Source organism: Rattus norvegicus, chromosome 16 (genome assembly GCF_021556685.1).
Source record: "Rattus norvegicus strain SHRSP/BbbUtx chromosome 16, alternate assembly SHRSP_T2T, whole genome shotgun sequence".
Lineage (NCBI taxonomy): Eukaryota > Metazoa > Chordata > Mammalia > Rodentia > Muridae > Rattus > Rattus norvegicus.
The window spans coordinates 82,932,372-82,944,686 of record NC_141549.1 but is presented as its reverse complement, the minus strand read 5'-3'; the positions used below and the strand labels follow the sequence as shown (position 1 = coordinate 82,944,686).

At 45.2% G+C, this 12,315-nt stretch overlaps 2 protein-coding genes across 4 annotated transcripts in view; one reads left to right on the top strand and one right to left on the bottom strand.

The window, feature by feature from the left end:
- Positions 1 to 12,315, bottom strand: part of Erich1 (glutamate-rich 1) — a gene marked incomplete at its 5' end in the record, with an annotated part of 52,793,804 nt that overhangs the window by 719,677 nt on the left and 52,061,812 nt on the right.
- Dlgap2 (DLG associated protein 2) overlaps positions 1 to 12,315 on the top strand; it is a 710,212-nt gene that overhangs the window by 650,525 nt on the left and 47,372 nt on the right. For 3 of the 4 annotated variants that reach the window (XM_087587398.1, XM_087587397.1, NM_053901.2), the window contains 2 exon segments: positions 1,350 to 1,497; positions 6,547 to 6,766. In XM_087587398.1, the coding sequence (XP_087443524.1) occupies positions 1,350 to 1,497; positions 6,547 to 6,766 (368 nt within the window). 4 annotated transcript variants of the gene reach the window in all.

The window sequence follows — 12,315 nt, the reverse complement described above, 5'->3', positions numbered from 1 at the left end:
CCTTACATCTACAATTGGTAAGCATCGCCAAACTGATTTTTATATAGTCAAAAACATTTTTCTAATGTCCCATTTTCAAACTGTGGGAGAGGTCACATGGCACGGGTGGAGGTCAGAAAGACAACCTGTTTCTCTCCTTCTACCACATCGGTCCAGGGGTTAAACTCAGGCGTTTGGACTCGCAGTCCCTTCTGCCTGAGCCTCCTCACTTGCACCTGATGTCTTAGTAAAAAGAAATGATTTACTTTGATTGCCAGGCATTGGGGGCGGGGGATCTGTATCTGTTTAGTATTTATGATTATTTCTACGTGTGAGCTGAATCAGCAACCCTAATGCTCCACCGTGCTCCGAATCACGGGAGGGAGCGATTGGCGATGCCTTTCCCACACTACTCCATGAATTTTTATGGCACAGTGGAAAATCGGACAATAAAGAAAGCTACCAAATTACCCAGAAATGTAGGCTACGCAGACTTTTCCCACATTTTCAATGTCTTATAAAGCAACAGGATGGGAAGCTGGAAAGTGACGCTTTTAAAGAAGCCCAAAAGACAACAGTCATTGTGAGAACACATTGGTCCAGACTCCCTGCTGTATCTCTTTGCTTGTATTGTATAATCTGTTCACTTTCAAACTAAGCGAGGGGCTGGAGAGATGGCTGTGCAGGTAAGAGCATTATTGCTCTTGCAGAGTTCTGTTCCCAGAAGCCATATTGGATGGGTCATAGCCACCTGTAACTGCATCTGCAAGACATCCGTGTCCTCTCTTGACCTCTGCAGGCAACTTCACTCATGTGCCCTCTCCCCACTTTGGCACACATGCATACGCAGGAATAGAAATAGAGACATTATCTTTAAAAAACAAACAAACAAACAAACAAACCCGAAGTGGTGTCTTTATGTTTTTCCAAGTGTGCAAAATTGCCAGTGAGCTAGCAAGGTTTTATGAGGTGTTCAAGGAATCTGGCTTAGATCTAGGCCAAGATCTAGATCTTGGGTTTGTGCTTCTGCTGTCTGAGTGTTGAGGGACTCCACTAATGTTCTGCTGTTGTTTGGTGTTCTCTTTAATGAATGGTGATCTCAACCTCACTGCCCAGCCATAAGAAAAAAAAAAAATAGTCTCAAAGCAATTTGCCAAATCTCCTACTACCCTGTAACTTTTTATGCAAATCACATTTATAGATGCAAGACCCATAACATTTTCATAAAGCAAAGTCACCCATTTAAAGATGGTCAGTTGGAAGTGTACCTCCAGCCACAGCACAGAGTTGAGGTGTCCACTGTCAGCCATCTCCTTCTGCCCTTCCCCAGATGCTCACAGACCATGTTTCTCTCTTCTCTGTCTTTGTAGCCAGAGCTACCTGCAAGCTGCCACTGAGGTGCCTGTCGGTCACAGCCTGGACCCATCAGTCAACTACAACTCTCCGAAGTTCCGGTCCAGAAACCAGAGCTACATGCGGGCTGTGAGCACCCTGAGCCAAGCCAGCTGTGTGAGCCAGGTGGGGCCTCTTCTGAGCTTCTTTTCTGTGTAAGGTGCAGCCCCCGCAGCTATGCTGGAGTAAGAGGCTCCTACGGGGAGACAACACACAGGCATCCCCAGGCAGCTCTCTCCTGCAAGGAACGTGCAGCAGTGTCTTTTCATTTAGCATGGGTTTCCTTCTTTTTCCAACAAAATGACCTCATCGGCTTAGGCTACTGGACCACCAAGGCCTAGTGCTTGTCACAGGTTACAGTGGGACACAACAGAGGGCATCTGCCTGGCACAGGTAAGACCTTGGTGGTCTAACAACCTGGCATGGTAAGGAGAAGAACTAGATGCCACTCGTTCCTGGAATTGTCTTATTTCTCTCTAGGCACCCAGACTCAAAGCAGGATCCAGGGTCACCACAGAGTAATAGTGTCTGGATCCAGCGTAGGGAGAGGCCCTAGGTTTCTCCCCTGGGTAAACAGACCAGACAGTCTGGTGTCAGACACTAATAATAGCAGGTTCTTCTGGTGTCAGGCATCCCGGGATGTTCGGCAAGGAAGAACTGAATTTCTAAGCTTCAATTAAATACCTGCTTACTGGTGGGAGCCACTATTAAAAAGAAAACCTAAATGCCAGTAATCCTAGTATACAGGAAGCTGGGCTAGGAGAGGCAGGGATTACAGGCCACCAGCAAGACCTCATCTCAAAAATATGTAATTATAATAAAAAATTTTTTAAAGTTTTAAAGAAAAGTGACAATTTACATTTCTTATCAGCTTGCCAAGGAATGGAAGGGCTTGGGCTCAGGGTCCATCTGCTATGCAGTTGTCAGAACAAGGAAGTCAGTGGATGGGGGTATCGTTGAGGAGAGAGTCCTGTATACCAGAAGTACTCATTAACAGCAATGTTTGTTCTTGCTATGACCATGACAAATAGTAGTGGTGTGTAACTCAGACACTAAGACGTCCCCTAGCTATGGACAGTGCTGTGAACACTTGCTTCTAGCCAGAGGTATTTTCCCTACAATCCTTTCTTTGCAGAAAGTTGTACATAGGTAGTTTTCCTCTTACTGCAGAGTGGGGAGTCTTGTCCTTAATTTAAGGATTTTACCTTTTTAATATACTCTGGTGATGGTCTCCTTTTAGAAACTAAGTCAAGTTGCCATGGGCAAGGGTCTGTTAGAAATAACATGGAAAGTTATTTCTGCCCCTAATGTACAGGTTGGGACTGTGGGGGCTTAGCTCTAAAAATCCCATGTTCTACCAGTTGCAGACCAACTGGTAGGCTAATCCTATGTCCATATCCAACACTCTTGCAATAAGATTAAGACACAATCCGATCTTGGGATTCAGGCTACTATTATGGCGTGATTCATCAACTGAACTCCCCATTTCCACATAGAAGAATCAAAGATGACTTTGGGAGGTATCTGCAGTTCATTCAGTGTACACTGTAATAGCTCCCACCCCAGGATAAGGATTGCTGAAATGGACTTCTGTCCCCTTAAAGGTAACACCTTCTCTTTCAGTTAATTCAATTCATTTTCCAAATAAAAATTTTAAAAGCAGGTATGAAGCCAAGCATGGTGACACATACCTGTATCTCCAGCACTCGGGTACTGTGGCAGAAGAATCATTATTTCAACTATAAGTCTTTAATCTGTCTCCTTTAAAATTTTTCTATAATAATAAAAAAAAATCCCCTCATCCAACCCCATTTGTCCGTGAAATTTATTCTTCAAATTTGTTGGACAAGGATCTAGAACTACCAACTACTATGTTATCCCTGTATGAAATGAAAAAGTCTCCTCTACACTCAAGGGTACCCTCATGGGGTTCACCCTTCAATTTGGAGAACAAATGAGTTAATATGAGTTATTTTCCAGCGCATAGACAGCTAAAAAACAAAAACAAAAACAAAAACAAAAACAAAAAAAGAAAAACAACTCCATCCCTAAAATGTTTGCTCAGCATTGGTAATGACCCAGGAACATTTTCCTCTACCCCTAGAGCTCCTTGTATAATTTGCAGTCAGCTTGGTAGGCTGCAAAGTTTCTTCTCCCCAGAAGGCTTACTGTTCATATAGCCTTGGTGAGTGGTCTTGTAAATCTTCTAAGTTTCAGGAACTTCCTGAAACTTGTTAGTTGTCTACGTCTTAAGAGTGTCCCATAGAGCCACATGATAGAAATACCTCATCTCAACCATGTTCTTGTACACAATCAGACCATCACCATCACTTAGCCCAGAATGCTCTCATCATCCCAAATTGAAGCCCTATCTACTTTTCTCAGTCCATAGCCACCCTTATTCTACTTGTATTATTTTAGATACCTGCTGTTTATGTAATTACTCATCAGGGGTTCCCTCTAGAACTCACTTATTTCACTAAGCACATTTTCCTCCAGATTTGTCCATGTTGCAGTCATGTGTTCTAGGCATTGACCTACTGTGGGTTGAGGCTTTCATGATGTCATGCTATAGCTCCTCTGGGACGTCTGTCTCTAGCTGATAACACATACCTTCATCGTCAGTCATGTTCTGATCCATTCTATGCTTCTTAGAGCTGGTCTTATGAATTACCCCAACCTGCTCCTGATTTTTTGACATACTTTTAAGTCTTTTTTGACATACTTTTAATATCTTTTTTGTAATCTATCTGCCAGCATGGTCCAAGTATTGAGAAAATATTGGTGAACCAGAAAGAATAAGATGGAAATTATTCTTGGGGGTAAGGGTGATACTGGGAGGCAGGGAGAAAGAGAAGCAATGGAGAAGACAGGGTGAAATCCGGTTTGAACATCACATTGGATAGAGAGAAGTCAGAGTTCCCTGGTCTTGGAAGCAAAGATGTCACATTGATATGGGGAAAGAAGAGAATCTTACCTAGTGTTTTTGAAGCTGATGAACTGAGTTACCAGCAAGTTCTACAATTACCTAGTGAGGCAGAGAAGGCAGAGATGTGTCATGGAAGAAAGGAGCAACTTGTTCAAACTCTAAATGAGGGAAAAAGCAGTATTTGCATGACCTTAGCCTGTGCCCAGGTAAGAGTAGACAAGGGAGCTTGCATGGGGATGGAACATGGAAAGTCTCACTTAAGAACCTACTCTAAGCTTGATCACTGTAGCTGCAGAGAGTTGTGTGCAATGACATGATTCTGCACACTTCACCGAGACAGACTGTCATGGGCAGCCAAGAAGATGTAGTGGAGGAGAGGGTCAAGGTGGAGAATGGCAATGTAAGACAGACAAAGAGATTTGCCTGTGTCCATCACCAGGCACTGAGGATAAACACCAGATCTCAGCCAGAGTGCAGGTTCATCCATCACTAAGCCATCCTGTAAGAGATGGAATTGAAAGGGGAATTGGAGAGATAGGGTGACAGATTTCAAGCATAGGTGCCCTTCTGTGTCCCTGAACACTGGCTGGCTGCCTCCCCCAGAGAGATCCCCATCATACTACTGACCAATGCCCCATCTGTCCATGTGTGTCCCTAAAGAAAGACACACACGAGAGAGAGAGAGACCCATAGTGCATGAGAACTCTAAGGGTAGGTGTATTTTAGTGTCTTTTCCTGGTGCTGTGATAACACCCTCTGATAAAAGGGTGAAGGAGAAGGAGTTTATTGTGGTTCACAGCCTCACTGTGCAGTCCATCACTGCCCAGGAGTCAAGGCAGCACGTTTTTGAAGCAGTTGTTCACATGGTGTACACAATCAGAAAAGGAGAGCAATGGATGCCTACTGCTTCCCAGAGTCCTCTCTCCATTTATACAGTCCAGGATCCAAAGTAGGGAATGGTGGTGCCCACAGTGGGTGGGTCTTCCCACCTCAACACAGTCAAGACAGTGCCCTGACCCCTGAGCACATGCTCAGAATCCCAGTTCTCCAGGTGATTCCAGATTCTGTAACCATCTCACTAGTCATTTCCCAAAACTGAGTCAGTGAGGTAGGGATGAGCTGCAGACTGAGCATTCAGCCTCTTGTCTCCGGCACTCAACATAATCCCAAGTTCACCAGCCCCATTTGAGCTTCTTATACTTAAAATCCCCCACGCTAATGCATCTCCCACCTAACCCTTTAGCCTAACCCTTCTGTAGCTCCTTTTATTGAATTTCCAGTTTCAATCTATAGTTTCAGCTCAGGAACAATGTATGATACGTGCATATGAACGCCACCATCAGGATGTGTCAGGACAAACATGTCCTTTGGGGTCATCGACCCTAAGCAGAGGCCCTGTGGCTGAGCTAATGGCCCATCCTGTGTCTGCTCAGCCTATGAGCTCACCTGGGCTGACAGGCCCAACACAGTGCTTCCTCGAGAATATTTGGAAAAGTCAGGTTCCCAGGGTGAACCTATAACGCACAACTTAAGACACGAGCTGAAAATGCATTGCCTTTATCTGCTCTACGTTTAAGTCTCAAGTTAATAGGGGAAAAAAAAGAAACGCAAGACTGATATTTAAGTCAAGGTAGCATGTTTAATGTGTACAGAGCTCCTCCCAGTCAGCCATGTCTTCCCCACCCCAACGCTGCTCATGATGCCGTAATGGTGATGAGGGCAGGAATGCCTCTGCCAAATTTGGGATTCGTTTCCATGACAATGAGCAGCAGCTGACTCTCACGTCCTGAAAATGAACTAAAAGTAGCTGAGGCACTTGAACGTGTGTGCTTACTTCCACAGCCTCCAACCCAGAGTCAGCCTGAGCGGTAGGTAGCCGGGGAAGGTGAAGGGGCCATGGGGAAGGAGCACAACTGGCAGCGCAGACGTTGGCTCTGTACCAGGTGTTTCAGGGGGCTTCCACCCACTCTGTCCCCTGATCTCTGTGATGGCTGTCAGTCAGCCCGGTGAGTCTACAGAAGTTCCATCATCGGTCGCTGGCTATGCACCTTCTGTTTTGTAAGAACTCACCCAAGAAGCTCTCCCCACAAGCCTAACAGATTCCCAGGGCGGATTTCAAACTAGAGGCGCCGAAAATATAAAGCTGTAACCAAGGACTGTGAGTGCATTCTGTCTCTGTGTCTTGTGTGACGAGGTTGTGATCACCCTGATGGATCCCGGCGTCACGTGTGCTATTGCTGTTCTAGATGAGTGAAGCGGAAGTTAATGGGCAGTTCGAGTCAGTGTGTGAATCTGTCTTCAGCGAAGTCGAATCTCAGGCCATGGATGCCCTTGACCTTCCCGGGTGTTTCCGAACAAGGAGTCACAGCTACCTTCGAGCCATCCAAGCTGGTTACTCCCAAGACGATGAATGTATTCCCGTGATGACACCGTCCAACATGACGTCAACCATCAGGTCAACAGCAGGTAATAGAATGTCCTTTTTCACCTACCTGTCAGAAACCCTACAGGTGTGCTTAACTGCTTTTCCTAGAAGGGAGCTGGCATACGCCTCCACCGCAGGTAAAATGTGCTCACTGAAATTACCACACACATCCCATAATGGCATGCGCGATAGCCTTCTGAAGCATTTTGTTCAAAGATAACCGAGCCCTTCTCTCAGGATGAATTCTATAAATTGTCCAGGTTCCTTAAAACAATCAAAACAATCAAATATAGCTTTCATTAGGATTTCTTCAGCAGACAGGAATGTGAGTGCTAACATTTGCGCCGTGCTTGTGTTCAGGAGGTTGGGGTGCCGTCTGGGTGGATATTCAATGACTCCTGTGGTAGCTCTGCATTGCAGAGTCCAGCCTCAGCCACTGCCACTCAGGAGCAGATCCATAAATGTGATTCATCACTACAAAGCCAGCCAGTAGTGAGTGTAAATTCCCTCATTGACTTAAGCTTGGAGGATTCAATGTCACAGTTTCCCTCCGTTCTTATAGAAAAACCGCATCCACACCTTGAAGATTTACCACCTAGACCAAACACCACTGCCCACTAGTTTACTGCACAATTATTATTTATATAACACAATGAATATACATGGCCCAGAGAAAGCCGTAAAACATGGTGAGCTGTAAAAGTTTGCCACGCTCCAGGTGAAGACTAGAAGAGAAGCTGTAAAATATCTCAGTGTCAAAAACCGAGGTGTCTCAGAAAGCCTAAGATTCGAACTGCTGGGGCCATATCACGGGAATTTAAAATATAGTCCCAAGGAGAAATAGAACATACTTTGTCCATATTAAGTCATGTCAGGATCCAGGAGACAGGCCGGGGATGTGGCAAGAAGGAACAAGCGTTCAGAAGGAAGGAGTCAGGGTGTTAACTACAGGCCTCAGTAGTCAATGCTAACATGAGGCAGGACCCAAGGACCCACACACTACCGAATAACAAACTGAAGATTGTCTGTCATGAGGTGTGGTCTGTACTGCTGATTGCACTGCAGGAGGAAATGCCTCTTGCGGGAGTCTCCTTTGCTTACCTTGGTGAGATGGGCTTGCTTACTCTCTGACTCTATTGTAGGGGTCTTCAAAAGAAGTAACAGTAAGAAATATCTTCCAGAGGACATGGTAAATCCTCTCCTACAAAAGGAGTGGAAACTCCCTGTCTTCTCATATGGTCTGGTGGCCCCAACAGGGGCTCAGTGATGCCCTGAACCACAAGCTGTGGGCCTTGATGAGAGATCCTCAGGGTACTCTGTTCTCATTGAAGCGTTAGAGAGCAGAGGACACAGTCCAAGTCTATGACACTTGAAGCAGACAGAGTTGTACACGTCAACAGAAAGGCACGGCCATGGGACTCTTGAGAAAGGCAGTTACAATCTTTGGTTCTCCCAGATGCCCTGCGTCACATGCTCCTCTATCTCAGTGATGTCATAGATCGCCCTTCCTCCCCGACCCACATGTGAAAAAAGAGATAACTGAAAGCTTAGGGAAGGATGGAGACCCAGGCACTACATTAAAAAGCAGTCTTGGAAGCTGGGCCTGAGCAGTGTAGTCCTGACAGCCCAGCACTGAAGAGGCTGAGGCAGGAGGACTGGGAGTTTGAGGGTAACCTGGGCTACATAGTGAGTCCCACACTAGCCTGAACATCTTGGTAAGACCATGTCTCAAAAAAAAAAAAAATGTGAGCTGGCAATATTAGATTCTCTCACCTCAAAAGGCAACCCCCTTGGAAAGAGGCAACCCCTTGGAAGGAAATGACTCGTGTTCACTAGTGTTTGTTGAGTGCCCCCTACAAGCAAATGAATAATTAAGCATCTCCATGGTCTTCAGAAAGGCTTTGAAATAATAATTATGTGGTGGGAAATGGCTTTGCTGTTTTTAGAGCTGTCGTTATGGAGAGAATAGAAATAGAACAGATTTTCACAGAGATAATATAAGAATCGGTACCGAACTCGAGCTGAAGTCCTGATTTATGTACACAGTAAATCTCTCTTGCCAGGCACACTGCACATTCCCAAAAATCCACACACAAAATAAATGTTTTACATGTTTCTATTCCAAGTTCCTAATGGATCTTGGCCTAGTTACGGAGTCGAAATCTTTTCTAGACTATGGGACACAGAGCAGCATCATGGGAGAGGCTGTGGGTGGAATTAGGCAAGCAGTGGTGGGCAGCTGGAGGAGCACTGACATCACCATCATGGGGGTAGCAAGGGCACCATGGCAGAAACTACAGTCAACCCATCACCCGCCCCACCACTGAGCATAGCCGCTTACATGCCGGGGATTATTCTCCCCTCTACAGATGTTAGAAGATGTGCAGCACGGTCTGGCTAATAAAATTATGAGTAATATCAAAGATATTGTTAACCTGGGAAAACAGTGTCGAGGAAAACTCCCCATGTCACAGACTTCAAGTGGCTAAGCCTTTCGTGACTGACCTTTTAGCTCTTTCTCTATAGATGTCAGGTCACATAGTCCTAAGAGTCTTTATCCCCGAGAGCTAGGGGAACAGAGTGCTGTGGCCTTTCATTCTCCATCCCTCTCACAGCTGTGCAGAAGCTCAAGATAACTTGATTTATACTTTACTCTGCTCCGGTGACTTTAAGACATGAAAAATGTGGGGGTGTTTTTGAGAGCAACAGAGCCTTTCTTGGCTCTTAGATGGGCTTTTAACTCAAGATCTAGGGGACCAGACACTCATGTTCACACAAAAGTTGGAGTCAGTAGCCTCTAGGTCTTCAAATTCGAAGAATAAAGTTCATAGATGGTAAGTCTTGGGAAGCTTTTTATTCGAGGGAGGTTGAGGAACGTGACAATAGGGGTCCTGACAGTGGGGTACTATTCAGTGTCACCACCCTGGAGTCATTAAGGCTCCACTGGAGGGAGGCATGTGGATGAGCCAGTCTCGTTCCCAGTTCAGTTGTCGACACCCTCCCATATGGATTCCAGGTCAGGTTCATTTAGAGGGAAAGAGATTTCGTTAAAAAACGAAACCATTCTGTCATCCCAGGTCTCTAGACAAGGCAGAACCCAAACCATTTTGCCTTAAGCACTTGTGGCATCTCTGGCCTGTATGTAGCAAGGATAAGAGTATCCGTGGGGCTAAGGGTATTTGTAGCTTTTAGTCAAATTAAGAACTATACTTTCATGATTCTTTTACCCTAAACTGCCTGTCCAATTCTATCCCCTCTTCTTACCACATTCCTGCCTTGAGACTCACATGTGGAACTTACCCTCACCCCCAAACCCTGGAAGTCTATAAGATGGAGACACTCCCTTGGGTCATAGAACTGAGGGATCTGACTACCTGTGCCTCCTTCCATGGCCCCATTATAGCTGTTCATGGCCATGGCATTGTAACTTTCCTAATATCCTGGGGCTGAAGTATGACTCCCTCCAGTACCTTCTTAATGCTGGCCGTGACTCCCACCTGATCAAGCTGCTCTTTGGACCCAAGGGCTCACTCTCTCTGCCCTCCAGGCCACACATGGCTGCCTGTGCAGTTGGTGTTGCCACCTTCCTAACAAGTTCATGTGAAGGTCAACCATTTCAGCTCCCTTCTGGGGCCTGCCTTCTTTATTGGTTAGACTAATAACCACACCGGAAACTCACCTTTGGTCAGAGCTGCCTATGAGGGAGGGAAGTGGGTTTAAGTGACCTTGCTCTTCAGTACTCCTCACTTTTGTAAACTGCTACACTACCATTTGATGGCTACCTGCATTCTCATTAAGATTGTTTTGGTAAATTAGCACTCTTCTATTACCCTGGGGTGCTTGGCATGCATCTCCATGGTAGGGTGTTTATCCAGAAGGCAGGAGGCTCTGGGATTTGTCCCCAGAACTGAAAGAGATTTTCTGGGAAAAAAAAGAGATACTTTTCTTTTATAGCTCTAAAAGAGAAATCTACTTTCAAAACCATCTCAAAGTGATTGTTTTGAAGTATAAGATACATTTAAACATATTCTTTACAGAAGCTTGGAAAATGTGAGCTGGCAATATTAGATTCTCTCACCTTATAAACATGTTAATGTGGAGAGTCCTGGGCTCATGCAATAAATCAATTGTCAAATGTACACATGAGCGAATTACTATAGATTTTTAAGAATATAGTAGACTGTCTTAATTTAGACACTGACAGGTGGGTGCTGTCAGCCGGTATGACAACCAGACCCCTCCCCTTCTCAGCAGCACTGTGGTGATCTTGGAGTCCAGCCCACCAGGTGACATTCATCTAGTGTCTGAGATCCCCAGCAAGCCTGGGACCCAGCACTGGGCAGGATGTTCCCTACCCGCTGAGTCTTTCCATTATGAAAAGCAGTGGTGTTGATTATAGATAGACCCCTCCTTCAATGAAGTGGTTTTGAAAACATCTAACTTCCATTTCACACTTGGGTTCTCTCTCATCTATGAAATGATTTATCAGGTAGATTTGCTTGTCTAAATACCCATTTCACTCGATTCTTCCGGGGGAAGGAATGCTGTTGATACTGTGGAGGGAAGCAGTATAAAATTAGATGATAATGGGTTTTCTCTGGGTCAGAAATCGTCTCCACACATGTCACAACTGATTCTAGAAGTCATCAGAAGCAAGGGAAAGCCACACAGGGATGACGGAAGGAACAGCACAGACCTGCTTCATCTTATTATTCATACTTCTACAGCGACTTCTCTCTCCAGGGTGCATAATAACTCTGTTTCCAAGACAAATCTTCGCTAACACACAGGAGGGAAGCTACCCTTATTTTTGTGTGTGTCTTGAATATTAGACAGAGGGGAACTGTTCTCGGTACTATGGATTTTTTTTTTCCTCTGTACTTTTTTGCAAAATTCTCTGTTGTGTGATCGTTAGGTTTTTACAGATAGACAGGCCAAGTTTCCGGCCTGGGAGTTGCTTGGAGCGTTATGACCTAGTCTTCAACTTCTTCAAATCTAAGCACTTCCCAATGAGGTAAGGAAAAATCACTACTACCTTAAGAAACAAATTAACAGAGAACATTGGAAAAATATAAAGGTCACACACGTCTTTCAATTTCAAGATGCAAAAGTCCAAAATAAAAGAAAGAAAAGCCAACTTACATATGAACAGGAAAACGTGGTGCTGCGTATGGATTTGTTGTACGCTGTGTTCAGGGTGCGGACATCTTTCTTTGGATATAGAACTGTCTTGGATATGTATGAGCTTCCCTCTCAGACATAAAGCCTGGGAATGGCTGTGAGTGATGGAGTAGTCGTCTGCATACACCTGCTACTTGTCACAGAGATGTGTATGGAAAGTGGTGGACCCCGAAGAGAGGCTTGAGACACCATGGCAGCACCCAGAAACCCCCAGATACCATGAGGCTGGCTGACACCAAGGCCAAGTAGTATGAACCAATACAGGGAGGCATGCAAACCTGGAGTCAAGAAGGTCCATGGTATCGGAGGCCCAGAAACCCTGAGCAGGAGAGGGGGAGAAACCAAGTTCACCTAAAGGATACAAGAGCTATCGAGCAGATACTCTGCACTGTGGATCAGCACCCACACA